Raw genomic sequence first — 27,666 nt, 5'->3', positions numbered from 1 at the left:
GCCTCTAGTCTCCCGAGACCCCATTCCGTCTCCTGCTTCAAATTGGCCAATAAAGAGTGACCCACAAAACTCCAGAGATCCCACCCTGAGACCCTACTAAAGGCTGAACGCTAGGTCCATGGTCTGTCCTGCCACGGGGCTATGCGGCCCCGAGCCCGCTGGGCACCTCCAGAGGTGGGAGTGTAGACCTCTTTCCCAAAGGGCACCCGCTGCCGAGAGCCAGCACAGCCGCACCATCTGCCTGTCGGGAGGGGCACGGGGCTCACTGCGGTGAACACGACGGCCCTGTGCTTCCTCCATCTTTCTCAACAGAGTCGCTGTTGGTTCGTCTACTTTATTTCTGAAGAACCAGATTTTGTATTTATTCTTTTGTTCCTAATTTATTAATTTCTGCTTTTATCCTTAATTCCTATCTCCTGATTTCCTTAGTGTTATTGTCTTTCTCCAACTTCTTGAACTGAACATGTACTCCATTTTCTTTCTATCGCTTGGTAATCTGCTTGGGGCCGGACTTCCCCCGGCCTGCCGGGGCAGCGTCCCACAAGTGCTCCTCTGCATGGGTTTTGTTATGATTAGTTTTTCAACTTTCTTTGACTTCAGCTGTGATCTCCTCTTGGACCCCAGAGCCGTTTCACATGCAGGGAACTCTAAAAGGTTGATTTACAGCTTTGTTGCCGCGAGATGAGGTACCACCACCTACACACTATCATCAACGCTTCTTGGTATCTCTCTTCTCCGCAGAGTCTGACCTACATCAGTTAGGCCCCCTGTATCCCGCGGCTCAGGAGCCCATCCAGGGTGGAATGGCCGGGGGGCCCACGTCTGGGCCTCAAGAGCACGGGGTCAGTGGAGCCGGCAGCCCAAGGATGCCTCCCTCCGGAGTCTCACCTTCAGCCTCCTCAGGCCGCTGTGCTCGGGGTCTGCCAGCAGGCCGTTCTCCACTGCCGTCCAGGCCTCTGCATAGCGCTGCTGCTCCAGGCAGGTCTGGCCATGGCACAGAAATGCCTCGGCAGTGGGGCCCCGACCTGGCCGCTCCCACAGGCTGCTCTGGGCTAGGGTGGGTGCCAGCTTGAGAGCCTGGGCAAAAGCCCCTGCGGCCCTGGCCCCATCCCCCAGGCTCAGCAGCAGGCGGCCCTGGGAGCACAGGTCCTCCACCTGTGTCGGGAGGTTGAGGTCCCCCACGTCCCCCTGGAGGACATGACCCAGGTCCTCCAGTGCCCGGTCAAACTCCTGCAGCTCAGCCAGACAGGTGGCCCTCAGGCGCAGGTGATGGGCATTGCTGCTTCCGGCGAGGACTGCCAGTGAGCAGTAGCCCAGTGCTTGCTCTGGCTGCCCCGATTTCAGGAGGGTGTTGGCTTCCTGGGCTGCAGCCTGCACAGAGGGGACAGAGGGAGGCAGTGTGGGTCAGCCCAGAGAGACACGGGCCCCTCCCCTGCCCAGCTGGCCTCTGTTCCTGACCTGTGCAGAGCGCTGCCCACCTCCTCGGAGGCAGTGGAAGTAGAGGGTAGAGGGCATGCCCTGCAACCCCACCACCCTGGAAGCCCAGCTCTGACGGGGTCCCTCGGGACTCCCCTCTCCTCTTCACTGTCCCCCGCCCCAGCCCTGCTGCTTGTCAGCGGTGACCTGTCTCAGCCCTTCTCTGCGGTCGCCTTCCCCAGAGGCCCACGGACGGGCAGCTGCCAAGGCTGCCCTGGCCCTGAGGGCAGGAGCCCCACCGCCTCTGCCCAGCTCGGTCCCTGGACCCTCTCCTCCGGCGGAGGTCCGGAGACAGGGCAGGGTCCGCGGAGCGCGGCTGGGCTGCTCAGTGCGGGGAGCGGAAGACCCCGCAGAGCGGAGTCGGCGGGGAGAGGCTGCGCCGCCGGCCGGCCACCCGCCCCAGCACCTGCCGGCACGACCTCGGGGCTTGGGGTTCGCTGTGCTCGCGCCCCGGACCGGCGGCGTGGTGCCGACGGCTGTGGGGGGCGCCCCGGTCCCGACCTCCGACGATGCCGCAGCGCAGCGGGCGCCGTCCGACCTAGCCCTTCCCTCCCTGGGGGCTGCGCGGCCTCCTCGGCCCCAGGCTCACCTCCGCTCCCGGGGACGGCGGACGCGCCCGCCCGCAGCCCGCCCCCTCTCCCAGCCCCCCGGACGGCCCCGCGGGGCCCGCTCCCCTCCAGAGCCCGCTGGCTCCCCGCGGCCGGACGAGGGTCCCGGGCCCGGCCTTCCCCGCTGTCCCTGTCCCTCCGCCCTGCGGCGGGTCACACTCGCGCCCGGTCCCGGCAGGAAGGCCGAGCTCGGGCGCCGGCAGGCCGGGCGAGCGGAACCCCGCGCCCCTTGGACCTGCGAGCGCCGCCCGGATCTCGGAGGGACCCGCCGCGGAGCAGGCGCAGTGAGGCCGGAGGGGCGGGGCGCGCGCCGGAAGCGGGGCGTGACCTCTCGGTTGACTTCCGGGTCGGCACGCGTCGCCCGGCAACGGCCCAGCGGGTCTCAGCCGCCGCGGAAACCAGCCCGCGCGCAGCCCCGGCTAAGCCCGCGTTCCCGCCGGGCCCCTCCTCTCCGCTCGGAGACCCCCGCCCGCCGCCGCCTCCTGTCTCGGGCCCCCGCCCCGCACCCCTCCTCCGGTCTCGGACCCCCGCCCCGCCCCCCTCCTCCGGTCTCGGACTCCCGCCCCGCCCCCCTCCTCCTGTCTCGGACCCCCGCCCCGCACCCATCCTCCGGTGTCGGACCCCCGCCCCGCACCCCTCCTCCGGTCTCGGACCCCCGCCCCGCCCCCCTCCTCCGGTCTCGGACCCCCGCCCCGCACCCCTCCTCCGGTCTCGGACCCCCGCCCCGCCCCCCTCCTCCGGTCTCGGACTCCCGCCCCGCCCCCCTCCTCCTGTCTCGGACCCCCGCCCCGCACCCCTCCTCCGGTCTGGGGACCCCCGCCCCGCACCCCTCCTCCGGTCTCGGACCCCCGCCCCGCCCCCTCGTAAGGGCTCAGAGACTCCACCCAACCGATCCTGGGAACCAGACCATCGGGTCTCCGTGCTGAGACCCCAGCCAGTCCCCTCCCCAGGGCTCTGCTCCTCTGAGCAGCGGGTCCTGATGACCCATTCATTCCCCTTGGCGGCGGCCGGTCCCCCTGCATTACCCGGGACTGTCTTGGCTCTTTCTGCCCCCAAGGCCTGTGCAGCCACCTGCTCTGTTAAACTCCGTGGCTGGAACACCAGTGTGGTTTCTGTTCTGCGAGGGGTCCCCAGAGAGCCCCTAGAGTCCTGGGCACATGCTAGCGCAGGAGGTAGGGGGCCTGCCCCAGCCACGGGGGGTGTGATTCTCACCCCCCCCACCGGCCCCCCCCCCCCCCGCCCTCCGAGGTGGGTTTGTGCTGGTGGCCGCCGCCTCCTGCTGGTCCTTTCCCGCCCCTGCACCCAGGTGAAATGCAGCCACTTCAGGGGAACCCCCGTCCTCCCCACCCGCTGGAGCTCCTGCCCCGTCCTCCGCCCCTCCTCCTCCCGGTCCCATATGGAGCCCGAGGCCTCAGTCCCCCATCCCACCCCTCTGTCCACTCCAGCCGCCGATGTTCTGCCCATTTCTTGAACTTTCTGAACTCTTTCCTCCCTCAGGCCTTCACCTCGGCCTGTCTGTCCCATCATGGTTTCGCCTCGAGTGCCGCCTCGCTTTCTTCCTGCCCTGAGTTAGGGTCTTCTCGGTCCCAGGACACTCAGAAGGGTACCCTCACCCTGTCTCCCCTGAGACGAGGCCCACAGGCTGGGGCAGCAGCTCCCCAGTGGGTGGCGGAAGGTGGTCAGTATGTTCTTGTCGAATAGACAGCGGAACGAGAAATCAGCCAGCCAGATGCAGTGGCCCCGGCCTGTCGCCTGCCTCAGCCCACTGCCTTCCTGCCGTGCTCTCGCTGGGGGGTGCTGGGTGCCTCTCTCTGCCCGACCTGGGGGTGCGCGTGGGCTTCCTGCAAGGGCAGGTGCCCCTGGCTGGCCCAGCCAGGTCTGAGGAGGGGTCTGCCCTGTCTCCCAGGCCCTGTCACCTGTGGGATGCCTCCTGCAAAGAAGCCGGGAAGTTGCTGGGGTTTATGATGGCCAGACTGGCTTGTCCCCCCGACCCGCAACGACACCAGGGCATCAGGGAGGGCGGACGGCGGGGCCCGGGGAGCACACCTGGCTGAGGCTCCGCCGCTCCGAGGCCTCCAGACGCTGCAGCAGGAAGCAGAGTTCCTGGGCGTCCGTCTCGGCCAGGCACTGCAGGTCCCGCGCGGCGGCGGGCGCGTCTCCCTTCTTGAGCCAGAGCAGGCCTCGCCGGGCGCGGGCCGCCTCCGACCCCGGGGTGGGCTGCGGGGCGTTCTGCAGGCAGTCTCCAGCTTCCTCGTAGCTGCCTGTCCATGATCCGGGAAGGATGGTCAGGGGCTGCTGGGGCAGGCAGCAGGAGAGGTGGGGCACTGGCTACCGTGCTGGGAAGCCGGCCAGAGCTTCTATTGCTCGGTGTTGGCTCAGGGAGATGGACATGGTGACACCACGCCAGTCCCAGCTTGCCTGTTGACCCCGTCATGGGGGGGTCCCTAAGCTGCATGACCCCAGGTTGAGCAGCACGGCTCAGCACACTCACTGTGGTCACCGCAAGGGGCTGCCCTGAGCACCTGCGTGAACATGGACTGGGCCGCTGGGCAGTGTAGGCCTTGCCAGGGGCGCCCTGCAGGCTTGGAGGCGATGGGGACAGGTCAGGGGAATGGAGGCTGCCCAGAGCCCTCCCCTTTCACATAGGTACTGAAATATTCTCAGGGTTTTGGCACATGGGAGCCTGACACAAGCCCACCTACAACCTGGCCTGGTGTCCACAGGCATTCTGTAAACAGCTGTTGAGTAAATGCGTGAGTTTATGAGAAGCCCCAAGCGTCTGGGTCCTTTTATGAACCCCCAAGTTGCTCCTTTGTCTTCCCTGCAAGCAAAAGTCCACAGGTGGACGAAAGCTCAAGACACTGGCACCCCCGGCCCCACATCGGGACCAGGTCAAGAGACCAGCACCTGGGGTGGAAAGGACACCAGAGGCACTGAATCCAGGGTGTGTCTCTTCCATTTTACAGGGCAGAAGGGTCAGAGGGGCTGGGGCAGACACCCACATTCCCCACACCCGGGCCGCGCATACCCACAGCAGTGAGCGCGTCTGCCTGCAGGATGTGTCCGCTCGGCTGTCCGGCATCGATTTTGATCAGCGCTTCCCCCACAGCTAGGAGGCCCCGGGCGTCCTCGTCGCGGAGGGAGGCCCCGGTGTCCAGCGGCTGGCTCAGCAGGGCCCGGCAGTGGGACCAGAGGCCCTGGGTGATGAGGGCCTGGGCCTCTGGCTTCAGAGAGCGAACCTCAGGGACCACCGTCCCAGGGTCGAGCTTCAGAGCTGAGAGGATGTCGTCCACAGCCTCCTGCGGGGGGAGGAGGGCAGGGTGGGCGGCAGAATTGTCCCCGCTGGGCATCTGCCTGGGTGCTGGGGACACCAGAAGAGGCAGATGGCCCAGTTCTTGCCCTCCACGACAGGAGGCACAGCCTGGTGAGCTGTGTGCGGCCAGGATGCTGGAGTTGTGGGAAGGGAGCACTGACCGCACCCAAGGGCTCTCACGGAGAAAGAACCCTCGACGGGCTGGGACAGAAACTAGGCCGCGGGCGCCCGCAGACGCCGCCCCGCCTCAGCAGCACCTCACTCCCTCGCGCTTCGGCCCTTACGTCATTAAGAAACCGGGCAGGCAGGTCACCTCTGCGCGCAGGGCCTCAGGGCAGACACTCAGCTTCAGCCACTCGCCTGTGACCTTGCTCTTGGCTGAGAAGGGCCCCTGTGCCGCTGTGCAGCTGTGGCCACCTGCTTGGGGAAAGCGCCTGCCCGGGGCCGGACAGCGCGGGTCCTCTGCCACCCCGGGTCCTCTGCCACCCCTGTCCCTGCAAGCCGACCACGTGAATCCACCGGCTCCGTGCAGACAGCTCTGGGTGTTGTACCCAAAAGGCAGCCGAGGTCTTGTTATTTTAAGTGGGGGGAGGGGGGGCGTCTAGTAGCCCCCAGGGTTTGCACAGTCCGCGCGGAGTCCGGGAAGCAGCGGGCCTCTTCCGTGAAAGGTCTGAGCAGAAAGGGTTTTAATGGGTCCCACACTCAGGACGGCCCGGCCCGGCTCTCTCTGTGCTTCGGCTGAGAAGGAAGGAGGCCGTGCTGGTTCTTCCCCTAACCCCCTGGCCCATCCCAGGTGGGGCGGGCGGCCCCGGTACCTTCTGCTGGCCCAGGGCCAGGTGCAGAAGCGCCCGGCCACACAGCGCCAGCGCGTTCTTGGGCTCAGCCCGCAGCACGGAGTTGAAGTCGAACATGGCCGTCTTCTTCTGGCCCAGGAGCGCGTAACAGCGGGCACGGGTGAGCAGGGACTCCGCCGCCTGACTCCCTGGAGGAAGGGGGTGTGGCATTGGGACGTGACCGCTGCCGGGCCTCGGTGGGTGGGCTGGTCCTCGGTGGGTGCGGTGCATCTGCCCTCATTCAGCATTCGAGGCCACCTCAGGAAGCTCACAGACAAGCCAAGACACAGCCTTGGAGGGCAGCTGGGGTTCACCTGGGGGCACTGGCCGTGGGAAACAGGGACTCCAACCGTGAGGGTGGCATCTAGGCTGGTGGGCAGTCAGAGAGGGGTCCCAAGAAGAGGGGCCGCTGTGGACATCTGAGGTGAGGCCGGAGGAGGGGCCGGGAGGGGGCCGGTTCCTTGGGGCTGGACAGGGAACAGCTGAAGGTGGGAAGTTTCCAGGTGGACCGGGAGGAGCCCTCTGAATGCTGGACACAGAGGCCCCTCCCTGAGGACAGCGCCACCCCACTCCCTCCGGTGTTTGTCCGGTGACAGACAGGACAGCGCACACTCTGGGTCGTGCCCGCCTCCCCACTAATGTGTGCAAGCATGAGCTCTGCCCCAGGCACGAGCCCTGCGCTGTCCGTGAACCCTAGCTCACGGGATCCTCACTCCCACCCCTCGCCGGCGTCTCTGTCACCCACTTTGAGAAAGGCAAGCAAGGAGCAGCTCAGTAAGTGGAGAGCCAGGAGTCCGCCTGGTGTTTCGATCTGAAGCCCACACTCTGAATCTCCACGCACCCGGTACGTCCTTGGGAAAGTCCCTTCCCTCCAGCGGGGTGCCCTATGACCCCATGCTAAGAAGGCCCAACTCCAGAGGCTCTGTCTCCCAGGATGGTGCTGGGGGGTCAGCTGGGCACATGGGGAACACATACAGAGATACGCCACTATTTCCAGGAAGGGTTTAGGGGAACCACGGCCTCTCCTGGGTGGAGGGGGCCAAGCTAGGAGAGGCCTCAGTCAAGGGTGGCCCTCCTGCCCACAGGGCCCAGGGATGCCAGGCCAGGGTGCCAGGAGGATCCCAGTTCAGGTCCCAGCTGGTCTGGCCCCTCTCCCACGCTTTAGCATGCTCACCTGGACAGCGAGGGCTTTGCTCGGGGCAAGGCGTACTCCGCGAGGGGCCCCGTGAACCGAGAGTGGGCTTGAGCCCCGCATGGCTTCTCTTGCCCTAGGTACCTGGCACAGGGTGGGAACCCCGGAGGCGGGCGGGCAGCTCCTACCTGCAGCGAAGATGGCCAGAGAGAGGTAGGCGATGGCCTCCCTGGTGTGGGCTGTGCCCTCGGCCCCACTGGGCCTCGCCCGCAGGATGGCCAGGGCCCGAGCGTGGCAGTGGCCCCGCAGTAGCTGCCGGTCCTCGTGGCGGAAGACGTCCAAGGTGGGCTGGAGGCACGCCGTGTCCCCGGACTGGACCACCTTCTTCACCAGCTGCAAGGCGCAGGGCAGTCACCCGGTTCCTCCCGTGCGGGACGCCCAGACCATCCCACCCTCGGTCCCCCGTGAGGGGGCGTGGCTCACGGGGCGTGGCCCAGGGGCTGGGCGTCCGGGGGTGGGCTCAGGCGCGGCGCGCTTAGGGGCGGGGCTCGGGGGCGGTGCTGGGGGCGGTGCTCGGGGGTGGAGTTCGGGGGGGCGGTGCTCGGGGGCGGTGCTCGGAGCGGCGTGCTCTGGGACAGGGACTGTGCGTCGCGGGTGCTGAGCCCCGCGAAGGCTGAGGGCGGGAGGTATGAGCTTGGGTCCGGCAGCTCGTCTGGGCTGGGGGTGGCCTGGGGTAGGGGATCCCAGTGTCCCCGAGCCGGAGGACCTCCTCCGTGGCATGGAGGTGGAGATCTCGCTTCGCCGGCCTGCACACTGCAGATCCAACGAGAAGCGCGGGGAAAGAGGGCTTTCAAATTATAGGGAGACCGAGGGCACCGCGCCGCGCGAGGAGCAAATGCGCTGGGACCAGTGCCTGATCTGGGCGGAGCGAGACTCGGGGGACACACTCTCGGCTCTCCCAGCGGCTCGGTCCCACAGGGACCCGATGCTGCCCCTGCTGGCCCCTCGTTGAAGACACGGGTCCCAGAGCAGAAGGACCGGCCGGTTCCGGGCATCCTCCCCTCTCCCACCTGCGCGGCCTTGCGCAGGGAGACCGGGAACCCAAATCCGAGCACAGCAGAAGAAGCTGACAGGCCCCAAAGCCCGACATCTTCCCCTGGAACATAACCTTCTGACCGGGTTCCAACCGGATGGTCTCCTAACATCCGGTTGAAGTTCTGCTTTTCCTGGGAGCAGAGTGGTCTTGGAGAGAGGTGAGGCCAGCAGGACCTGAGGACCGGGGGACCCCTCTGCCATCCGCCCTCCCTGGGCAGGGTCACCTCCAAGCCTAGTTTACTGGGAGATTTGGGATGGAGCTCAGTCCACACCTGACTTTTGGCCCTTTTCCTTCATAACACATTGAGAACAAATATGAAGGAATTAACTGCGTGCTGGAGACCTGCTGGGTCCTGGGGTACCTGCTCCAGCTAGTTCAGGACAGCCCACAAGGGCAGGGCACAGACGAAGAGACTGAGGGTCAGGGAAGTGAGGGGGGCCTTGTTGGAGGTGGCAGAGCCTGGGGCTGGGACAAGATTGATCTGCTCCAAAGCCCAGGCTGTGGGGGTGCAGAGTGACGGGCCCAGAGGCCTGTGCCCTCCACAGGGCTGTGGCCCATCACCTGCCATGCTGCACCGCCCCCCCCTCCCCCCGGGTCTCCTCACCTGGTTTGCGTCATAGAGGAAGCCCCTCCGGAGCTGCAGCAGGGCCAGTCGCACGAGCACAGGGGCCGCCTGGGGCCTCCGGGAGAGGGCCAGCAGCAGGGCCTTGTGGGTGTCCTCCAGACGGCCCAGGCGGTACAGGGCATCAGCTGCCAGGAGGCCTGAAGCCTCATCTTCCCGGTCCAGTTCCATCAGGAGCATGGCCAGCTGGTACACGCCGTGGGCATCCCTGTGGAGAGAGGAGCTGGGGGATAGCCAGCCTGGCCCCTGTCTGCGCCCCTTTCAGCTGCCCAGGAAGGTGGGCCCCAGGAAAGTTCTTCCCCCGGGTGCCTGGTCTGGGCAGCTCCCTTCCCATCCAGCCACAGAGCCCAGGGTCTGCTGGAAGGACCCTCACGCACGCCTCTGCGGAAGCCACAGCTGCCTTCTCTGACGTCGATCCCTCGGCCTCACTCCCCATCGCATCCTCCCGCCGCCCCGTGTGGCAACCATTTTGCAGTTGGAGGTGGAAGCTGTGGGCTGGACACAAGCCAACCCTGCCTCAGTTTCCCTTTCTGTAGAAATGGGACAAGAATGTTGGCCTTGCAGGGTTCAGGGGTGTGTTGTAGGCAGAGCTAGAGAATACACTGGCTTCATTTGGATGCTCCCGGTGCGCTGGGAGTGCGAACGAGCTCCCACGGGGAGAGGGACTGGAGCCTCCAGGAATGACAATTCCCGGAGGCAAAAGTAGAAAGGACACCCATCTTGCACACGAAATCCTCCTCACCAGCACATCAAAGCAATTTGAATCCTGCGAAATGTAGGCAGAGGAAGTGTGTGTGTGTGTGTGTGTGTGTGTGTGCATGCGCGAGTGCACACAGGGTGGGGAGCTGGCATCAAACACTCCCCCACCCCCCGCCCCGTTCAGTGCTTTGAACTTTGCTAAAACACCTTCCTGTCACCTCTTAGAAGCCAGAGAAATGCAAATCCAAACGGGCACCCATCAGGCTGCGAGAGAAGTTTCAATTAACATCAGGGTTGGGCGCGTGGCTAGACAGGCATACAGACAGGTCAGGAAGTCAAGGACCTAACCAAGGCCTGTGCTCCATGACCCGGAAACCCCACCTCTGTGTCCACGCTCAGGACAGAACACCGTGGAGGTGTTTGTGCTCTAACAGAGAGCAAGGGTCTCAGAATGGACAAGGAATGCTGGCAGGTTCGCTAGGCAGGCTATAGATCGGGCTGCCCAAAAAGAATCCAGAGGCAAAGGAAATGTTTGTGATCTACTGAGTGAAAAAAGTGGGCCATACATTGCCCATAGAGCTCACATTCATTTTAGCTCCCATGTGCAGAGACAAACAACCAGAAGGGAATGCTACCTGTGGGGTGATGGGAAGGTTGTATTTTTTTTTTTATTTCTTTTTAAGTTCTTAATTTTCTATGATAATTAGGCCCACAAAGCATCACACTGTTTGTGACTGAGAGTCCTCAGAAGCAGGCTCTAGCGCTAAACCTGCCGTTCATGATTCAGGGAAATACCCCAGCTGTTTCCTGCCTCAGTTTACTTATCTGTAAAAAAGGAAGACACGCACCCCTAGCTACCTCACGGGAGGCCGGAATGAAGCAGCGGCCCCAGGGGTGCATGGGGCTAGTTTTTACCCTTCCTGCGCCTCGGGGCTGTCCATCTCCACGGCCTTACTCCGGCGGCCCGCTGCGCCCGTGAGCCCCAGGTCCGGCCTCCGCTGCAGTATCCTGCGGCCCTCCTCTCGCAGCACGGTCAGCAGGAGGCCCCTCTGGTTCCAGGGGACGTAGGCCTTGGCGATGAGCAGTGCCTCCTCGGGCTGCAGCCGGCAGGCGGTGACATAGTCCAGAGCTCCCAGGAACGCGCTACCCTCCAGCACCCTCAGCAGCCCGCGGCCACACAGAGCGCGCACGCAGCTGGCCAGGTGAGGCGGCCCGTGCTCCACCACCTCCTGGAAGTCCTCTCGGGCGCGCCCCGCGTCGCTGATGTGCAGCGCGCAGAAGCCGCGCAGCACCAACAGGGGCGCGCGGTCGCTGGTGTGGGCCCCGACGCGGTAGTCCGCCGGGTGCCCAGGACGCGCAGGCCGCAGCAAGCGCTCGCACAGCGCCCAGGCGCCCGCTGCGTCCCCAGCTAGCAGCAGGCACTCGGCCAAGCGAGTGCGCAGTGCCGGGCGCACCCCGGGCGGAGCAACGCGCAGCAGGACACGGAGTGCACGGGTCACTGGGGCCAGCAGCTCGCGGCCCGAGTTTTTTCGGAGCTCAGCGCGGCTCCGCACGGCCTCCTGGAAGTGGGCGAAGCCCGTGTCCGCGGCTTCCTGTGCCTGGGCCCGCACGCGCTCCCGGTCTCCTGCGGAGAGCACTGCCTCAAACTGCTTCCGCGCCTCTGACGGGCTCTGGTGGAAGGCCTCCTGCAGGTCCCGAAGCAGGTTCCGGGCCCCACTGTCCAGAAATAAGGCCGCAGCTGCGCGGGTGACCAGCAGAGCAGCCCGACGCTCACCTGGGGAGAGAAACGGAGGCTCCGGTCCTGCCTCGAGGCCCACATCCTCCCTGGTGCCGCCTGCAGCTGCCAACGGTCCAGCGCTTTGGACCCTCTGAAGCATCTCAGGGCATCTTCCTAGAGTGTCCCAGTAGCCCAGGACATTGCATCATGATGCTAGACCTTCAGCGACAGAGCGGAATCAGGAGGGACCGCTGGGTGGGTGTGGTGCACATACCTACCCAACAGTGTTATGTCCCATGGGTTTAAAGTCAACCTCACCGATGGGCCAACAAGGAAATTTAGTTACGAAACCTCCTTGCTCTTTAATGATGGGTTTGCGGAGTGAGTTTCCTCTTCTGGGATCAGTGCCCCCAGGTCAGTGCAGAGGTTCTGACCCTGTGACCTTGGGAGGGGCTGGTTGCTACTCCAGCATCTTTGCTTGTGGCCTTCTTGGGGCAAAGCTGGGGCCCAACGCTACCCTCTGCAACAGGGAAGGCCCACAGGTCCAGGAAGGCGGGAAAGGCACACCCCCTGCTGCTTACACGAAGGGGGCTTGGGCCGTTTACTGGATCTCACTATGCCTCAGTTTCTTTTTCTGTTTTATAATGCAGTTTAAAATGGTCTGCACTCACATGGCCATGAGGGTGCAACGGATTAATGCTCATCTAGTGCTTGGAACAGGGCCCGGGGGTTTTTACTCAGGGAGGTTCCCATCAGCAACAGCACCACCCCACCTCCTCCTACTTGCTGCCTGAGTGTGCTGGGGAGGATGGGGGCTTTCTCTGGTTATGGGCGAAATGGAAGTCTAAAAATTTAAACTTCATCAAGTGCTACAAACTTCCCTTTACTCTTTCCACTCTTTGTATCTTAAGAAGTCCAGCTGTCTGCAGAAATCTTAATGAGATTCTCTCATATTTTCTTTAGAAACTATAAAACTACTATCACACAATCCACTTGGAATTAATTTTTTTTTCTCCCAGAATCAGCACCACCCACTGAATAACGGTTCTTTTCTTTCGCTACAGATCTGTGATGCTCTCTCTCACATATTAAGTTCTGGATGCCTATGGATGTTTCCGGCCTTTCTAACTTGTCGTATTGGTCTTCCTATCAATCCCTTCAGTCAGCAGCCTTCTGCATTGGGTAGTATAGCTTTGTAACAACTGGCAGAGCAAGTACGTAGAAAATATATGCAAAATATACAATGGGCAAAAGATTAATACCCAGAGCATTTGAAGAATTCCTACATGTCAAAAAAAAAAAAAATCCAATAGGAGAACTGGCAAAAGCATTTCCCATAAGAGAAAACACAGATGGCAAAGAAACGTGACAAATGTTCAGCATCATAGTAATGATGCGAATGCAAATTAAAACAACGAGATGCCACTTTCCACCCACCAGACTGGAAAAATTTTTTAAATTAAACTAATTTAATTTAATAACTTGGCCTCACTAGTAATCAGGAAAATTAAAATTAAAACAACGGTGGAACAATGGGATAACATTTTGTAGCCTCCCAGATCGGTCACAATTTTTAATTCAGGATCACACGGCATCACGCCTACCCCACTATTTCCTTGATCCCAGCATGTCTGGAGGCCAAGCCAATTTGCCCCCTTGCTGGAAGGATCCAAAAACGTCCAGGGCCATGATTTCCCTCTACGGCAGTAGCTCTTAATGAAGCACCTTGAAGGAAGGAGATATGGCTGTCCCGGGCGCCGAGAGAGCTGCCTGGGCGCTTACCCATGGGAGATGCAAGTTAAAATTGTACTTATTCTTGTCTTCTTACAGAGTGTCCCTGAATGTCTGCTTGCGGAGAAGGGCAGAGCACTTTCTCAGATACACGGGGTTTCTTCCGTGTTTTCAAGGACCCTTATAAGTAACCTTGGGATTATAATACACTTGTTACAGGAAATTGTGTTTGTAAAAAGTCGATTAGAGGCCATTTACTTATTCATGTTGTGAGCCACTTTGTGCTGATGGTGGCGATAAGGTGACTCCCTGTGACATAAGTGACTTAGGTCTAATTAATGCACCGACTCTTAGGGAGGGTGGTTCTGTCCGCTGCGGAGCCAAGTCAGCCCAGACAAGCTTCCCGGAGTCAGGGGGTGGGGCGGGTAGGGCTTACCCAGCACACTGGCTCCCTGATGTTGTAGCCCTGGGAGTTCTGGTCTCCATGGGGGTCTCCGCCGGTCGTTCTGGTGGAAGCCCCCCCCCCCCCACCCCTGGGAGTTGCTGATGCCCTAGCCTCAGTATCCCCGCTCACAGGCCACTGCACGTTTATGCTTTGGGCATAGAGGGTACCCTACTTTCTCATGAGCTCAGGATTCTTGGTGACTCTGCTGAGCCTGTCTGTACCTTTTATAATAGGAGGACTTCGGGCTTCTGATCTCGGTTATTTCCAGAAACAAATTTGCCCACTCACTTTTCAGTTCTCTCTGTCTGATCCCTGCCTCCCAACACACAAACACTGGGGTCACCAGCAAACCCCATGTACACAGAAAACAGACACCGTCTGTTCTCTTGTCATGCCCGTGGCATTGCGTGCCTCAGCCTCTTGCAAACACCTGCATCTTCTGGCTCTCATCAGCGCCTTGTGTTCTGTTTCTGCTGCTGGGAATGATTTAGCCTTAACTCAAGTGACACCTCCTCCAAGAAGTCTTCCCTGACTACCCAGCAGCACCTGGCAGGGTCCATTTTTCAAAGCACATATTTTGTTTGTTCCTTTTCTTGGTGCTCTGTAAGGACAGGGCTTGTCCATCTTGTCACTGTGGTGTCCCCAGCCCAGGAACAACCCCTACCACAGCCAGGACTTAAGCATGCTGTGAAGGCACGACGGGAGCGACGTTCACCCTGGCCTCACTCTTACCTGGGAGTCTGCTGCCTGTCAGGTCCGACTCAAGGGCCCGGCTGCACACCACTCGGCAGTCCTCATACCGGCCACTGCGGAGCAGGGCTTCTGGTGATAGGGCATCGCTCCAGGTGCCTTCGGGGTCCAGGGCTGCCAAAAGTCCCTGGCAGCCGGCCTCCTGCTGGCGGGTGCTGTCCTCAGTCTCCAGGCGCCCTGAGATATGGTCCTGCAGGGTGCTTATCAGCATGGGGAGATGGGGCTGCTGGTGGGTGCGAACGAAGGCCACGGTCCGGTCTGCACTGGAGGCAAAGGCCTGCAAATAGTCTGCCACGCCAGCGTCCACCTGCACCCCGGACAGCACGCGGGCCAGGGCGCGGGTCAGTAGGAGCTCCAGGGCTTGCTGGGAGCGTGCATCCAGCAAGGTGCTGCAGCGCTGAGCCACCTCTTGGTGGCGCCCCTGAGCCAGAAGACTGGCCAGGGAGTGCAGGACAGCGGCGGGGTGGTCCGGGCAGAGGGTGGCCAGGAACGCGGAGGCCAGGGTCCCGGTCAGGGAGACAACCGCCATGCCGTCCCAGTGGATGGCGGGGATCTGGCTGTCGCCGCGGCACCAGGCTTCCAGGGTGGCCAGCACGGGTGCCCCTCGGGCCTCAGCCAGGGCGGTTCTGACGCTCCGCACGGCCGAGGGGGCGTGGCAGCTGAAGGCCGCCAGGTAGAAGGCGGTGGCCAAGGGGAGCTCCCCCAGGGCCAGGCGCTGGTCTCCTTCCCGGCAGAGGCAGGCCACAAGCTCCCGCGCCGACATTACGGCTGCGCCCCTGACGGGCCCATGTCCCGTCCTCGCGGGCACCTGGTTGGGGGGGGCGTGGTTAGTCCCCACCTCTCCCCACGGAGACCGCAGACCAGCGCAGAGCGCCCTAGAGGGAAGAGCCGGGTGGGGCTGGCGCATCTGCCACGGTCCGCCAGGCCAGGGTCCTCTGCAGAACGCGACCCTTACCCTGCTGGGCGGCCCACGCGAGAGGCCGGGTGGCCTGCGGGGTCAGGGGGTCCAGGCCCTACTTGCCACACCACCGCCAGCAGAGGACCCCACGGGAACGCCCCCACCCACCCGCCCCCTGTCCAAGTCACACAGGTCGCCTTCTCCGAGCTCCGAAGCTCTAGAGACCCGCGCAAAGTCAGGGCCCGGCCTCTGCCCACCTCGCACGGCCCGCCGTTCCGGGGGAAGCGCGGGGCTGCGGCGACGGCGGCGTCCTTGCCTGGCTCTTGGCCGGGGGTGCGGAGCCTCGTTGGCCCAGGCCAGGGGGTCGCTGAGATTGGTTCTGGGGACCAGCCCCTGCCACTCCCCTCCCCCTTCCCCAAACCGGATCTGAAGTACGACCTGCCCTGCTCGGGGACCGTCTCTGTAGGGTCCCGAAGTGCCGGCACCCAAGCCCGGCCCAGTGCACGCCCCGTGAGACAGACGCCCGCACCAGCGCCCGGAGACGGCCCAGCCTGCACACGCACGCAGGCACACACGCCCACACACACTCACGCCTGTGCACTCGCCTGTGCTCCGAGGCCGTGCGGGGTGCGCGCGGCGGGCGGTGGGGAGCGGCGGTGGGTGCGGCTCCGCGCGGGGGTCGGTTTCCCGGGAGAGCGTCAACACCCCGCCGGGTTCCGCCCCCGCCCCGCCCCGGCCCCGCCGCGTGCGGACTCTGCGCCGTCCGTCCCCGCCCCGTCCCCGCCCCGTCCCCGCCCCGTCCCCGCCCCGTCCCGCATCCCGGCCCCCGGCCCCTGGCCCGTGCGGAGCCCGCCCCCGTCCCGAATCCGAATCCCGTCCCCCGACCCGGCCCCCACCCCGTGCGGCCCCCGCCCCGTCCCGTTCCATCCCGGATCCCGCCCCCTCCCCGAACCCCCCAACCTCGGCCGGACTCCGCCCCGGCCCCGGCCCCGCCCCGCCCCGTCCCCGCCCCGTCCCGTCCAGACCCCGCCCTAACTCCCGCAGGCCCTCGCTGGGGACGGGTCGGGGAGGAAGAAGTCGGAGCTGCGGGGGAGAGAGAGCCTGAGTTTGTGGGGGTCTCGGGGCGCTCCGGGCCGAGACCAGCCCTCACCGCATCCTCTCCGCACCCGCACAGAGGAGGAGGGAGCTCCGCGGGGGAGAAGCCCCTGGGCCCGGCCCTTCCTGAGCTCTGCCTTGTCGGGGCCCTTCCTCGCCAGCCTTCTTCCTGTGCAACTTGTCGGTTGCTTCCCCGGAAACGGGCTGCCCCAGGCCACCCCTCTGCCTCAGCTCCTGTGGGTCTCTCCGACTACCCCCAGCCCCCCCGCCGTGGGTCTCCCCCCAAGAGGGGCTCCTGCCCACACCCCGACAGGTGGACATTTCCATACGTCCAGCCTCTTCCTGCTGACTTGCTCGCTCCGGCCCAGGCGACCTGTCTGGAGCAGAGGCCGGCTCTCCTCGGACACGGCCCAGAAGGTGGCTCTGAGGGGCTGTGACGTGAGACTGCTGGCCAGGGGTCACCCTCACTGTAGCCGAGGAAGGGTGCAGCATTTGGTGACTGTTTTGGGAACCCCCCATCTCCTGTCACCCCCACCAAAGCAGCAGCAGCGAGAAGCAAAGATGGCTGGAGGCCTCAGCGGGCAGGAGCTTTGCTGATAGGGCAGAGATGCTGAGCCTCGCATGGGCAGCGAGTGGGAGTGGGGGGCGCTGGGCAAGATTGATGCAAGTCCCTGGAGAGATGGTCTTGCCTTGGGGGAGGGCCCCTTCCAGTTCAAGCTGCCAAGGCCCCCAGATGCCCAGTAAGCCTTCATTCCCCCACAGGGCTCAGGGAAACGGGGAGTGGCTGGTGGCAGAGTGGGGGGCAACACGGGTGTGGTGAGACAGGGTGGGGGGGCTCCAGCAGTAAGGGCCGCTGCATCTCCAATGTCCTTCCCAGGGTCCAGGTCTCCCTGGATGTGGACTGTGGCCAGTTGGCCCATTCGGGGGCACCAGGCACAGAGGCAGAGTCTGGGATCCAGGTGTGCAGGGGGCAGGCCCGGGCTGCCTGACTTTCACAAGGGCACAACACCCGAGCGATGAACGTGGTGGTGACAGTTTATTAAGAGCTCTCCCATGGTTCTGATTACTTTCACTGATTACTTTCACTTAAAAATCCTAATTAGGCAAAAGCCATAATGGAGCAGGGCTGCCCCCCGGGGCTGTGGGGAGCCCCGGGGCACGCAGGAGGGAGGGCTGCCTGACATTCCCATCACATTAGCCTGACGGGCCTCCCGCCTCTGTGCCCTGCACAGGTGCCCACAGACCCGCAGCGCAGGCCAGATGGGCCGGTGGTCTCAGTATGATCCCGGGCCCCACCTGAGCACAGCACAGGCAGACGCAGGTAACCCCAGGGTGCCTGCTTCTTGCCACGGGGTGGACGCTTCAGGATGCAGGACCACGAGTAGGTCTCATGTACACAGGCGTGTGTTGCTGAGGCCTTGGTGTGATCCCGACTCAAAAGGAAGCGGACTTCCTATACAAGCGGTTTCTTGCCGTTTCTGAGCCGTATCAGGTGGCAGTGGTGCTGAATGGTGCCTTGGCGCTGCCGTGCCCAGCAGACCTTGACGGGACAGCACAGGTGGTCTTTGGCGGAGGAGTCCATGCCTCATCCACAGCTCTAGGGGAAGTGGGGTCTCCCTGTGGTGTAACCCGCAACCGCCGCGTGTGAAGCCCGGGTCCCCAGGGGCTGTTCCTCCTGCCCCAGAGGTGGCTCTGGTTTATGCTGTCAGACCTGGCTGGGTTTAGGGAGGGACAGGCGTGCCCCTGTGGGATTCCTTGTGCAGCCCGAAACAGCCATGGAGTGGGGGCACTAAGGGACCCAGGCACCCGTGTCGTGGCCCCCGCAGGAGCACAGGGTCCTGCTCTAGATGTCACCCCAGTCACTCCCAACTCTGGGCTGAAGCCCCACCAGCTGGAAAGGAAGCTCTGAGGCCTTACCAGAATTTTCTTGGGTTTGCGCCGACGGACGACAGAGAAGTGGGAAATAGGAGTTTAGGGGTGTGGACTGTGGGCTTCAGCCTTGGGATTGGCCCTACAGTGTTGCGACCTTCGCCTCATGGGAGGCGGGGCTGGCGGGGCGCCCCTGTGCCCTGTCTGCGGGCGTGCGGCCGCGAGGTCTCCATCCGGCCCCCACCGTCTGTTCTCTCAGCTCCGGCAGGCGGCGATGTCACTAGGCAACTTCGCAAACCTTTTGCCCAGGATGTTTTCTGGGCCACGAAGGCCCCAAGGCTCGGAGTCCTCTTCGTAAAAGGTGTGCGTTACTCGCGCTTGCCCGTCCCCTGCCCTCCACAGACCCACGTGCTCCCCCAGGGGAGGTCCCGGTGCAGAAAGTGGGGACCATGCCCAGCCCTGCTGCCGCACCCCTGTGGCCCTGGCTGCAGACCCTGCTGTGGCCTTGGAAGGCTGCTCCCTCCCAGTGAGGAGAGAAGTCTGGGCTTCCCAGGTGCCCAGGAGCTGCCACCACAGCCAGAGCCCAGCGCAGGGGTCCCAGGTGGGGACCCTTGGCATGACCCTTGGCATGACCCTTGGCATGACCCTGGAGGCAAGCTGGCTAGGCCTTGCCCTCCTGGCACTTGAGGGTGGGGAGGCCAACACGGCCAGGCCCAAGCATCCACTCAGTGATGGCACTGTCTCCCTGGGGTTCCCTGGGGCCGCCAGACCCCTTACCCCTCCCCCAAGTGCCCAACCAGAAGGCAGACATATTCTGTCTCAGTCAACCCCAATTAGAGAGGGAAATCCCTTAGCAATAGCCCATGCCGATACCCAATGCCCCCCAAAGGTGATTATGGCCTCTCTCCAGGGTGCCTCCTGGCTGGGCAGCCATTCGAGGCTCTGGTCACTCCGCCGGGGTCAGCATCCACACACCATCCTGTCACCCCCAGGGTGTGGGAGCCCACCCAGAGCCCCCTGGCTGCGGGCCTGGGACACCCTGGGGACCCTGAGGATCCCCTCCCTCACCCCGAGAGGCTCACCTGTGGCAGCAGTAACCAGACAGTGGCAGGGATCCGGGACGGCGGTGGCCAGGGACCCGGTTGTCACCAGGGGAAATATCAGCCTCTTGTCCCTGTGGTCAGACAGGCAGGACTGGATGGAGTCGCGCCGTCCTCTGGAGCCTGGAGGCTGTGTGGGGAGGCCCCCTCCTCTCAGGGCCCTTCCTCCTCGCTGCGGAGCACCCACAGGCCTGGACCCCTCCCTCAGCCTGGCAGGCAGGCACCACACCTGTCACCGGGCTGGCTCCTCCTATTGGATCTCCTGATCAATAATGCAACGGGGCGGGGGAGGGGAGGGGAGGAGCCCCCCTGCCGTTCCCGTCACCCATCTGCCCACCTGTCGCCCTGGGTTGCTTTCATCTCAGGGGCAGACGTGGTGGCTTGCCCAGGGCCACCCCTGCATTGGGGGTGCTATTGTGCGGGAAGCTTTGCTTTAGGGAGGAGCACGTTTGAGATATGCCAAAGGAAATGGTTCTCCCCCAGATGTTCTTCTCAGGGACGCTGCTGGGGTGTCCATAAATGAACAGCTTCTGCCCGGTCCCTCAGCCCAGCCTTCCTGGCCCCCTTGCTGTACCCAACCTCACCTGTTCCTCCACAAGCCTGTTCCTACCCCAGGGCCTTTGCACAGCTGGCCCTTCTTCCCCTACCCCTCCACCCTCACTTCCTTCAGGTTTGGGCTCACGGGTCCCTCCTTGGAGAGACCTTCCCTGACCCCCCCTCATCGGAAAAGGCTCCCCGGTTTTCTCTGCCTCTTCACCTGCTTCTCTACCTGGCATCACGCGCCTGTCTATTGCTGGCCTTTTTCTTTGGGCTGTCGGCTCCAGGACAGCAGGGTTGGGTTCGGTTGCCGTTGTCCAGAGGGAACTGGACAGGGAGGGGAGGAAGGTGTGGGGGGGGAGAAGTGTGGAAACTTTCTTTCCCCAAAGCACCAGCTTTCTCCTCCACCCTCCCTCCCTCTGAGACTTTGGAGCCAACAGGGAGGAGATGAATGGGCCGAGCCTGCGGCTGGTGTGTGTACAGCCTGTATTGGTTTGAACAAGTGAAGTTTATCAACCAGGCACAGAATCATTAATCACACAGAAAAATAACACAGTGAAATGACTTTTCGAAATGTCGTTGGTATAATTATCATCCTGCCTATTACACTAAATGCCGCCATTTATATCTGTGATGTTTAAGTATGCAAACAGTAATTAACAGGGTAATGAACTGGGGCCCGAGAGCCTCCCCTCCCCGAGCTAATTTGCATGTTAATTATCATTAGTGACCAGGGAACAAGTTATAAACAGCCTAATTAGCAGCCAGATCATTTTTACAAGAAATCGCGTGCACTTTGACACGTGAGCCAGCGTCAGATTAATGAGTCAGGCGGAGCTGCCGCTCCTGGGGCAGGGGTGTCTGCCACGCAGCGGCCTCTGTGGCCTGGGCGACGTCAGCCAGCAGGGCGCTAGTAGGGGTCGCCGCGTGCCTTCATGCCGTGCGGCAGATGGGCGGCGTGCCCAGAGAGCCATCCCCCCGTGAGGCTGAAGATCCGGGCCGCCCAGTGCCATCTGGGGAGAGAGCCTCCCCTTCCACTCGGACAGTGGTCTCGGGCCGGATGGGAGGAGCGAGTCTGGCCTGGCTGGGCGAGACCCGGGTCACCGTTCGAGGAAAATCATTCCGCACTGTTAACGCGGCGAGGTCGCCTTTATTCTGGACTCCTGCGGCGGGGGAGAGAGATCCCGGCAGGTGTGTGCGCAGCCGGGACGAGGCCGGCGGATGGCAAGGGACAGGGCTGGGGCGCTCACGGGGCAGACTATGAGTAAGAGGAGACAGCAGGGGCAGCGGTCTCCCTCGGGCCCCGGCACCGAGCAGGCCGAGGACAGGCTCCAGGGATGAGGCCAGTGCAGGGGAAGGCCCCAGGAGCCCGACTGATGGCGGTCAAGGAGCCTGTCACCGCCACGTAGGGCACTGGTGCCGGCACCTGCCCCGCCCTGGACCCTCCGGGCCTGTGCCTGCCCCGCCCCCAGACCGCCTCGCTGCTCAAAAGAAGGGACATTCGTCCAGCGCCTGTCACCTGTCTCGTGCCATGCTCTGTGCTAGCTTCTCCCACCTTACCCCTCCCCGCTCCTGCAGAATGGCCCTGGGAGGCAGCGACATGCTGTCTGCTGAGCCCTGGGTCCCCTCTCAACTGCACTGGACTCCAGATGGTTTCTGTCCCGGGCTGGGGGGCTTGGCATCTGCCCCTCCCACCTCCCGAAGTGCCTTCCCTCCAGGACCAGCGTGCCTGGCGAGTGAACTCAGCTCTGTGTCTGGAGTCTGCCCTTCAGAGGGGCTCCCTGGCCACCCATCCCAAGCCCACTCGGTCATGCATTTTCCTGTCTGTCCCCCCTTCTGGACTGTCAGCTCACCAGGGAAGGTACACATCCCCTTGACCACCGTCTTCCCGGTGCCTGGAGAAGCCCAGCACACAGCAGGACCCAGCAAGCCCTGGGGAGCAGGCGAAGTCTGGTCGTGTGCTGGTCCAAAGCAAGGGGGAACCCCAAGAGTAAGAGCTCACATTGCCGGCCAGCCTGGCTCTGTCCCACGGGCTCAGCACCAACGAGAGGGAACCAGTGGGCGTGGCTGTGTGCCAATAAAGCTTTATTTATGGCCACTGTCTGTTACATCTCATCATCTCCACATGTCACAAAATTCTAGTTTGTTTTTTTTTTTTAAAGATTTTTATTTATTTATTTATTTGACAGAGAGATAGAGAACACATGCAGGCAAAGGGAGAGAGAGAAGCAGGCTCCCTACCAAGCAAGGAGCCCGATGCGGGACTCCATCCCAGGACCCCTGGATCATGACCCGAGCCGAAGGCAGCCGCTTCTCCGACTGAGCCACCCAGGCGTCCCCAAAATCCTAGTCTTTTGATAGTTTCCAACCATCATGAGCTGAAGAAGCCGTTGTTAGCTCGTGGTCGCATGGCCTCCTGGACCAGAGTTGGCCTGTCTGTCAGGTTTTCTTTTCCATATGAATTTTAGAATCTGATGGGTTCCAATAAAAAGCTACACAATATTATTTGAGGGGGCTTATTGATGGATTTAGGGAGGCTCACCATCTCCAGCTAGATCTTGCACACTTCTGGCTCCCACTGGGGAGGACACCCCACGGGCACGCCGGTCAGGGGTCCTGTAAGATACGGGGCCCACCTGGAGGACCCTCCCGTTGGTTCTCGCCAAACCCCGAGCTGTCCCTGTCCTCCTACCTGAAACCCTTGGAGGCCCAGATGGGTCCCAGGCCCCCCCTCTGCTCTGCCGGGCAGATCACCCTCCTCCTGTAAGGGCCACTGTGGGCCCCCACAGGCCCTGGAGACAAGTTCTGTGTCCACTTCTCCAGCCCAGAGGGGTGGGCTCAGCAGAACCGAGGAGAAGCACCCAGGCTTGGGCAGAGTGGGCGGGGCGGGCTCTCAGTCCTCGCGGGCCACGGGGGGTACAGCCCTGGGACAGGTGTGGCTCCGAGCCTCAGACCCCGCGGGGGATCCAAGGCCCCTGCCGGCAGTCTCCAGGCCAGACCCAGCCTCCCAGCCCAGGGCCTGGCTCCAGCTCTAAGCTCTCCAGAACTGGGAGGGCAGCAGAGGTTCCCTCCAGAGAGCTGGACAGGTGGCGATCTGGGGGCCGCAGTCACCGGTGGCCGGCGTGCAGAAAGCTCTCGCCCTGCCCCCAGGACACGGGGACCCTAGCCTGCTGGTCTGACTCATGGGAGGGGTCCGCCCCATTAATGACAGAGTCATCTTTGTGACTGTCATCACCACGGGCCTCGGGGAGGTGGGGAGAGGCCTTGGGGTTCTTCTTAAGCCCTTTCCTGGATGTCGGGAGGGGACGGTGGGGCATAATGTACTATGAGGTGGGATTTCCGCTCGAAGAACTTCAACGTTTAACAATACTTTAAAATAGTGGCATTTCTTCAGCTCGCCGCCGTGTGGCCTCTCCTGCGGGAACAGACGCCGCAGGCGGTTGGCTGCCCCGGGGCCTACGGCTCTTCTGCGCTCTTCTGGGGTCAGCCCCGCTCAGCCGGGGGCCTCGCCCGGCCTTCTCACTCCGGACCCCAGGCGGAAGGTGCGGCCTCCTCCCGGGCCGTGATGCTTTCCCGTGAGGTGCCGCGGGCAGAGCGGGGAGCCCCACACGTGTCCGCAGGCCGCTCCCCAGGACCGGCGAGGGTGTGCCCTCCCACGGCAAGGGGACCTGGCATTTGGCCTCGAGAGGAGGGACGCCCTGGGTCACAGGTGGGTCGCGGTCATGACAAGGTCTTCAGGGGGCAGCGGGGTCAGAGTCTGAGAAGAGAGATGTGGCCGCCCGTGGTGATAGAGGCCTCGGGCCCACAAGCCAAGGGACGCGGACACTTCTGGATGCGGGGGAGGCGAGGCCCAGACGCGCCCCGGAGCCTCAGGAAGGAGCCGGCCCTGACGGCATCTTGATTTTTAGCCCAGTGAGACCCATTTTGGACTTCGGACCTCTGCAGTGGTGTAAGAATGAATTTTGATTGTTTTAAGCCATTATGTTTGTGACCATTTTTTGCGGCAGCTTCAGGAGACTGATAAAGGGGGGTGGGGGGAACCAGAGGGCAGAGCCCGTTCTGGTGCGTTTCAGCGGCAGCTGCTGGGGCTGGGGGTGCAGGTGTGCTCCCCCCGCCAGGTCACGCGGCTGCACCCGCGGTCTGGGCCGGGAGGCTCTCCCATGGGGCGCAGGGTGTGCGTAGGAGGGAGCCAGCCATGGTGGGGACACCCCTCGTCCCCATGTCTGGTCAGAAATGTTTGCTTCTCTCTCCAACCCCCGAAAGCTGTCAAGCAAGATCTCCGGATGAGCCTTGTGTCCGGCCGTGGCTCCCCGACCCAGAGACGTGGGGGCGAGTCCCCGAGGGAGAGGTGGGCCGGCAGGCGGAGCACAGGCGCGGGACGGGCCTGGTGTGCGCCGGGCCCTTGCTCCCTCCCCGGGGGACAGGGCCCTGTTTTTAAAATAATTTTTAAATTTTGTATTCATTGTTAAAAAGGTTTTATTTACTTGAGAGTGAGCTCGCGAGCACGAGTGGGGCCAGGGCAGAGGGAGCGGGAGCAGCGGACCCGGCGCGCGAGGCACTGGACGCCAGGGCCCTGCGCCGAAGTCGGAGGCTAAGGGCCGAGCCAGCCGGGCGCCTGGGGCCCACGTCCGAGGGAACTTGAGAGGATCACCTCTTTGGCGGCCGAGGAGACTTGCTTGCCTGGTCCCCGCCTGCGGTTATATTTTATCCTTAACAGTCAGTCCAGGCTGGTGGCCTTCTGTCCAATCCTTCTGTCTTAAGTCTTTAAGAGGAATGTGTTCCGAGCTGAGGGGGCTCCCCGTTCCGGAAGCCTCACCCACATTCCCTTCCAGATGCGTTCCCTCCGTAGAGCTAGCCGGGCCCCCTGCCCCGCCAGCAGTCCTCGCCAAAGGCGCGAAGCCCCTTCCCCGACTTGGTCTGCGTCCCCAGCTGGGTCTTCATCTGAAGTCTCCTACTTCTAGCCCTGAGGAAGGGTTGCATCTTCTGACCCTGCCGTCCGAGGACCTCTGGATGCCCTGTCCCCACCCTGTCCACTCGTGAACAGACGACAGGTTCTCGGGGCACACGTAGCCAGCCAGGGCCACCAAGGACCCTCCTCCCCCAGAGACGCACGTTCCTTTGAAGCAAATCTGCCTTTCCGGCTGTCTCGGCCATCGTTTTAGGAAATACTGTTCTGTGTGGGGACATGGGTCCCGCGCTTCTAGCCTCCTGGGAGCTTTCCCAATGTCTGAGGGCCGTCCTGGCTGGAGCGGGACCTGTCCGTGTCGGCAGCTTTTGCTGCAGGAGCCAATGACCCCGGCCTCTCTGTGTTACAGCAGCGGGTCACTTGTGGTCACAGCTGGCCGGCTCTGCTGGCGCTGGCGGGCAGAGGCCGCCCTCACCCGAGCACGGCCCCCCGTGGCACCGGCGGAACCCAGTGTTGGGAGGCTGGAGAAGCTCTCCCTGCTGCGGGGCTTGGGGAGGGTTGTGGTGAGACGCCAAGGTCCTCGGCAGCGGCTGCACGGAAGCAGTGTGACCGGTTGGGAAACACGCAGGGTCAAATACGCCGCCCCGTGCTCGTCACTTGACAAAGGGGAGGGGCTGGGATTCCTGAGCACAGCCCGTGCCCAACACCCCGTCCCCGGCTTCTCCATCTCCGTGCTCTGGAGCCCGCGTGGGAGACCCTGCTGTCACGGACAGTGTGTGGCTGTTGAAAGGACTGCCTGTCGCTGGAGGGTTTGCCCGGCCACGGCTAGCGGGACTCGAAGCCGAGGGCAGAGGCAGGATTCGAAGCTGTCCTGTTACCTGTAGGGGCCACGGTCCTATCCCACAGAGGGAAGACACGAAGGACCCGCGTCTGAGAGTCGCATGGGGCTGACCCACAGCACGGACGGCATTAAGCATCCGCGGCGCCAGCTGGGAAGAAGTTTCCAGCAAAGAGAAGCGTGCTAGTAAGCATTCGGGGCTGGAACGACCAAACCCAGAATCTCGGGGGCTTACGACCACCGCTCATCTCTTGGCCAACGTGCGTGAGGTCCAGAGCGAGACAGCAGCTCTGATGGGCTCTGCGGCTGGTGCCTGAGCGAGGGTGGCCGGCTTCCCGAGGGCACTCAGTGCTGACCGACTGAAACCCACGGGCTCCGGCTGTGAGAGCAGCCCTTTTTAGGTCTGGCGTCCATTGTGTGGCAGTTATAAAAAGCTCGGCTGTGTGGGTCATGAGAAAGGTCACTGGAGGGGGGGGGGTCCCACCGGTCGTCATTCCCTGCAGAGTGACCATCTCTGTCCCCTTGAGAACGGGGATTGAGCGAAGAGATGACACCGGAAACAAGGCCGTCCTGTGCGCGTCGTGTTGCTGCATTTAGAAACCGGCGCTCTGTGTTTGGTATTTTAAGTCCTCGCAAATTTAAGAGAGTTGGCCTATTACGGGATCCAGCAGACTGGCCTCATGCCTCTCGTGTGAACATGTTAACGGATGACCCAGAGTTGGAACTTTGAGTCGAGTGGGACTTTCCTGAGTGCGTGAGCAGCCCTGGAATTTGAAGATAATTTTAAGATTTTTCTGTATTCGTCAGTTTAATTCGTTAGAATTGTGAGAGCTTAACAAGTACTCGGGGAGGTTTGTTTCATCAGAGAGTGGAAGAACTGAAAAAGGAAATAAAATTCAGTTCCTTATGAAGGTCTAAAATGTTGAAATGAAGGTAATGACCCTTCCTCCTTTAAAAAAGGATGGTTGCAATTTTAAAATAAGGAAAAGAATAGTGTGGCTTCTGTGTTATCAACAGCTTGAGGAAGATTCGGGTTTTTAACTTTCTAAGGGGCAAGACCCCTTGGAAGCAAGTGGGCCCCAGGGGCAGCAGGAGGAAGACAGGTTTTCCGAGTCAGGGAAGCTGGTGGCAGGTGTCTCTACCTGGAGCCTGGCTGTCATTGGCGTCCTGGACTGAAGGACATGGTGACCCTTATCTTGCCAGCCTGTCCTGGGCTTCGGTCTCTACCCAGAGGTCAGATGAATGGGTCAGATCACGTAGCTCGGACCCCAGGGATCCCGGCGCAGCCCGTGCGCGCAGGCCCGGCAGGAGGACCGGGGGCCTGGGTCGGGCAGAGCCTCAGCCGGGGATTTGTTCTGGGTCTGGGCTGTTGTCGGGGCTGTGAGAGCAGCGGCCGCAGAGCCACAGCCGCAGAGCCGTCCCGCGGGCCTCGTTTTTGTTCCCCGCGGCGCCGACACAGTGTAGTGCCGAGCGGCGCCTGCGTTTCACGTACAGGAAAATCAAAGGAATGAAATACTTCCCACACGGAGATCTAGAAATGTTCATGCATATTACTAAAGTGAGCAAAAACATACACTATTATCCTAAAACGAGGTATAAGCAGATACATGAACTCCAGAAAGAGTATTGTAAGAAAGAAAGTGAAATGTCATAGAATAACATAAAGCTGTTCTGAGTCTCAGTATTTTTAGAAAGTAGCGAGGCCATCCTCGTCCCCGAATATCTGCCTCCGACCGCTCTGTCTCGTGGTGATCCCCCCGGCACCCGGGAGCTACAGCCACGCAACAAACCACCCCAGAAGTTTGAAACGGTCCGGCTGGGCCGCGGTTCGCGCGTCCTTGCGCAGCCGTGGGTCTGGGGGAGGGGGTGGCTGCAGGTCCCGCGGGGTCTTCCGTGTCCGGGACCTGGCTGGCTGCAGGCCAGGGCACCCGGGTCTCACCTTGCCACACGTGGCAGAGTTTGTTCGAAGACAAAGCACAGAACACCCTGGCCCCCCGGGGC

At 62.6% G+C, this 27,666-nt stretch overlaps 1 protein-coding gene across 4 annotated transcripts; it reads right to left on the bottom strand.

Moving 5' to 3' along the window:
• Positions 1–320: 320 nt before the first annotated feature.
• On the bottom strand, positions 321–16,033 carry TTC34 (tetratricopeptide repeat domain 34). Of its 4 annotated transcripts, XM_032301712.1 has the most exons (11): positions 15,926–16,033; positions 14,405–15,230; positions 10,695–11,553; positions 9,063–9,288; positions 7,551–7,755; positions 6,545–6,712; positions 6,213–6,379; positions 5,317–5,383; positions 5,113–5,278; positions 4,131–4,345; positions 1,140–1,371 (listed from the first exon to the last, which is right to left on the bottom strand). In XM_032301712.1, the coding sequence occupies exons 2-11, from the start codon at positions 15,183–15,185 to the stop codon at positions 1,238–1,240; spliced, it is 2,988 nt and encodes a 995-aa protein (XP_032157603.1). In that variant the 5' UTR covers positions 15,186–15,230; positions 15,926–16,033; the 3' UTR covers positions 1,140–1,237. The 4 variants fall into 4 exon arrangements, with proteins under 4 accessions (XP_032157600.1, XP_032157601.1, XP_032157602.1 ...); XM_032301709.1 differs by having other exon boundaries at positions 321–1,371; positions 5,113–5,383; XM_032301710.1 differs by having other exon boundaries at positions 321–1,371; positions 5,113–5,383; positions 6,545–6,697.
• Between the last annotated feature and the right edge of the window lie 11,633 nt (positions 16,034–27,666).

The sequence above is a fragment of the Mustela erminea genome, chromosome 10, assembly GCF_009829155.1.
Source record: "Mustela erminea isolate mMusErm1 chromosome 10, mMusErm1.Pri, whole genome shotgun sequence".
Lineage (NCBI taxonomy): Eukaryota > Metazoa > Chordata > Mammalia > Carnivora > Mustelidae > Mustela > Mustela erminea.
Note: the sequence above shows the minus strand (reverse complement) of the source record. Positions and strands in the feature narration are given on the sequence as shown.

Excerpts from the sequence above, each read along its gene's own strand:
- TTC34 (XM_032301709.1), bottom strand. The coding sequence starts at position 15,185 with ATGTCGGCGCGGGAGCTTGTGGCCTGCCTCTGCCGGGAAGGAGACCAG. Across the intron at positions 11,554-14,404 it reads GACAGGCAGCAGACTCCCAG|GTGAGCGTCGGGCTGCTCTG; the intron begins GTAAGAGTGAGG and ends TTCTCTCCCCAG. Across the intron at positions 4,346-5,112 it reads AGACGCGCTCACTGCTGTGG|GCAGCTACGAGGAAGCTGGA; the intron begins GTATGCGCGGCC and ends GATCATGGACAG.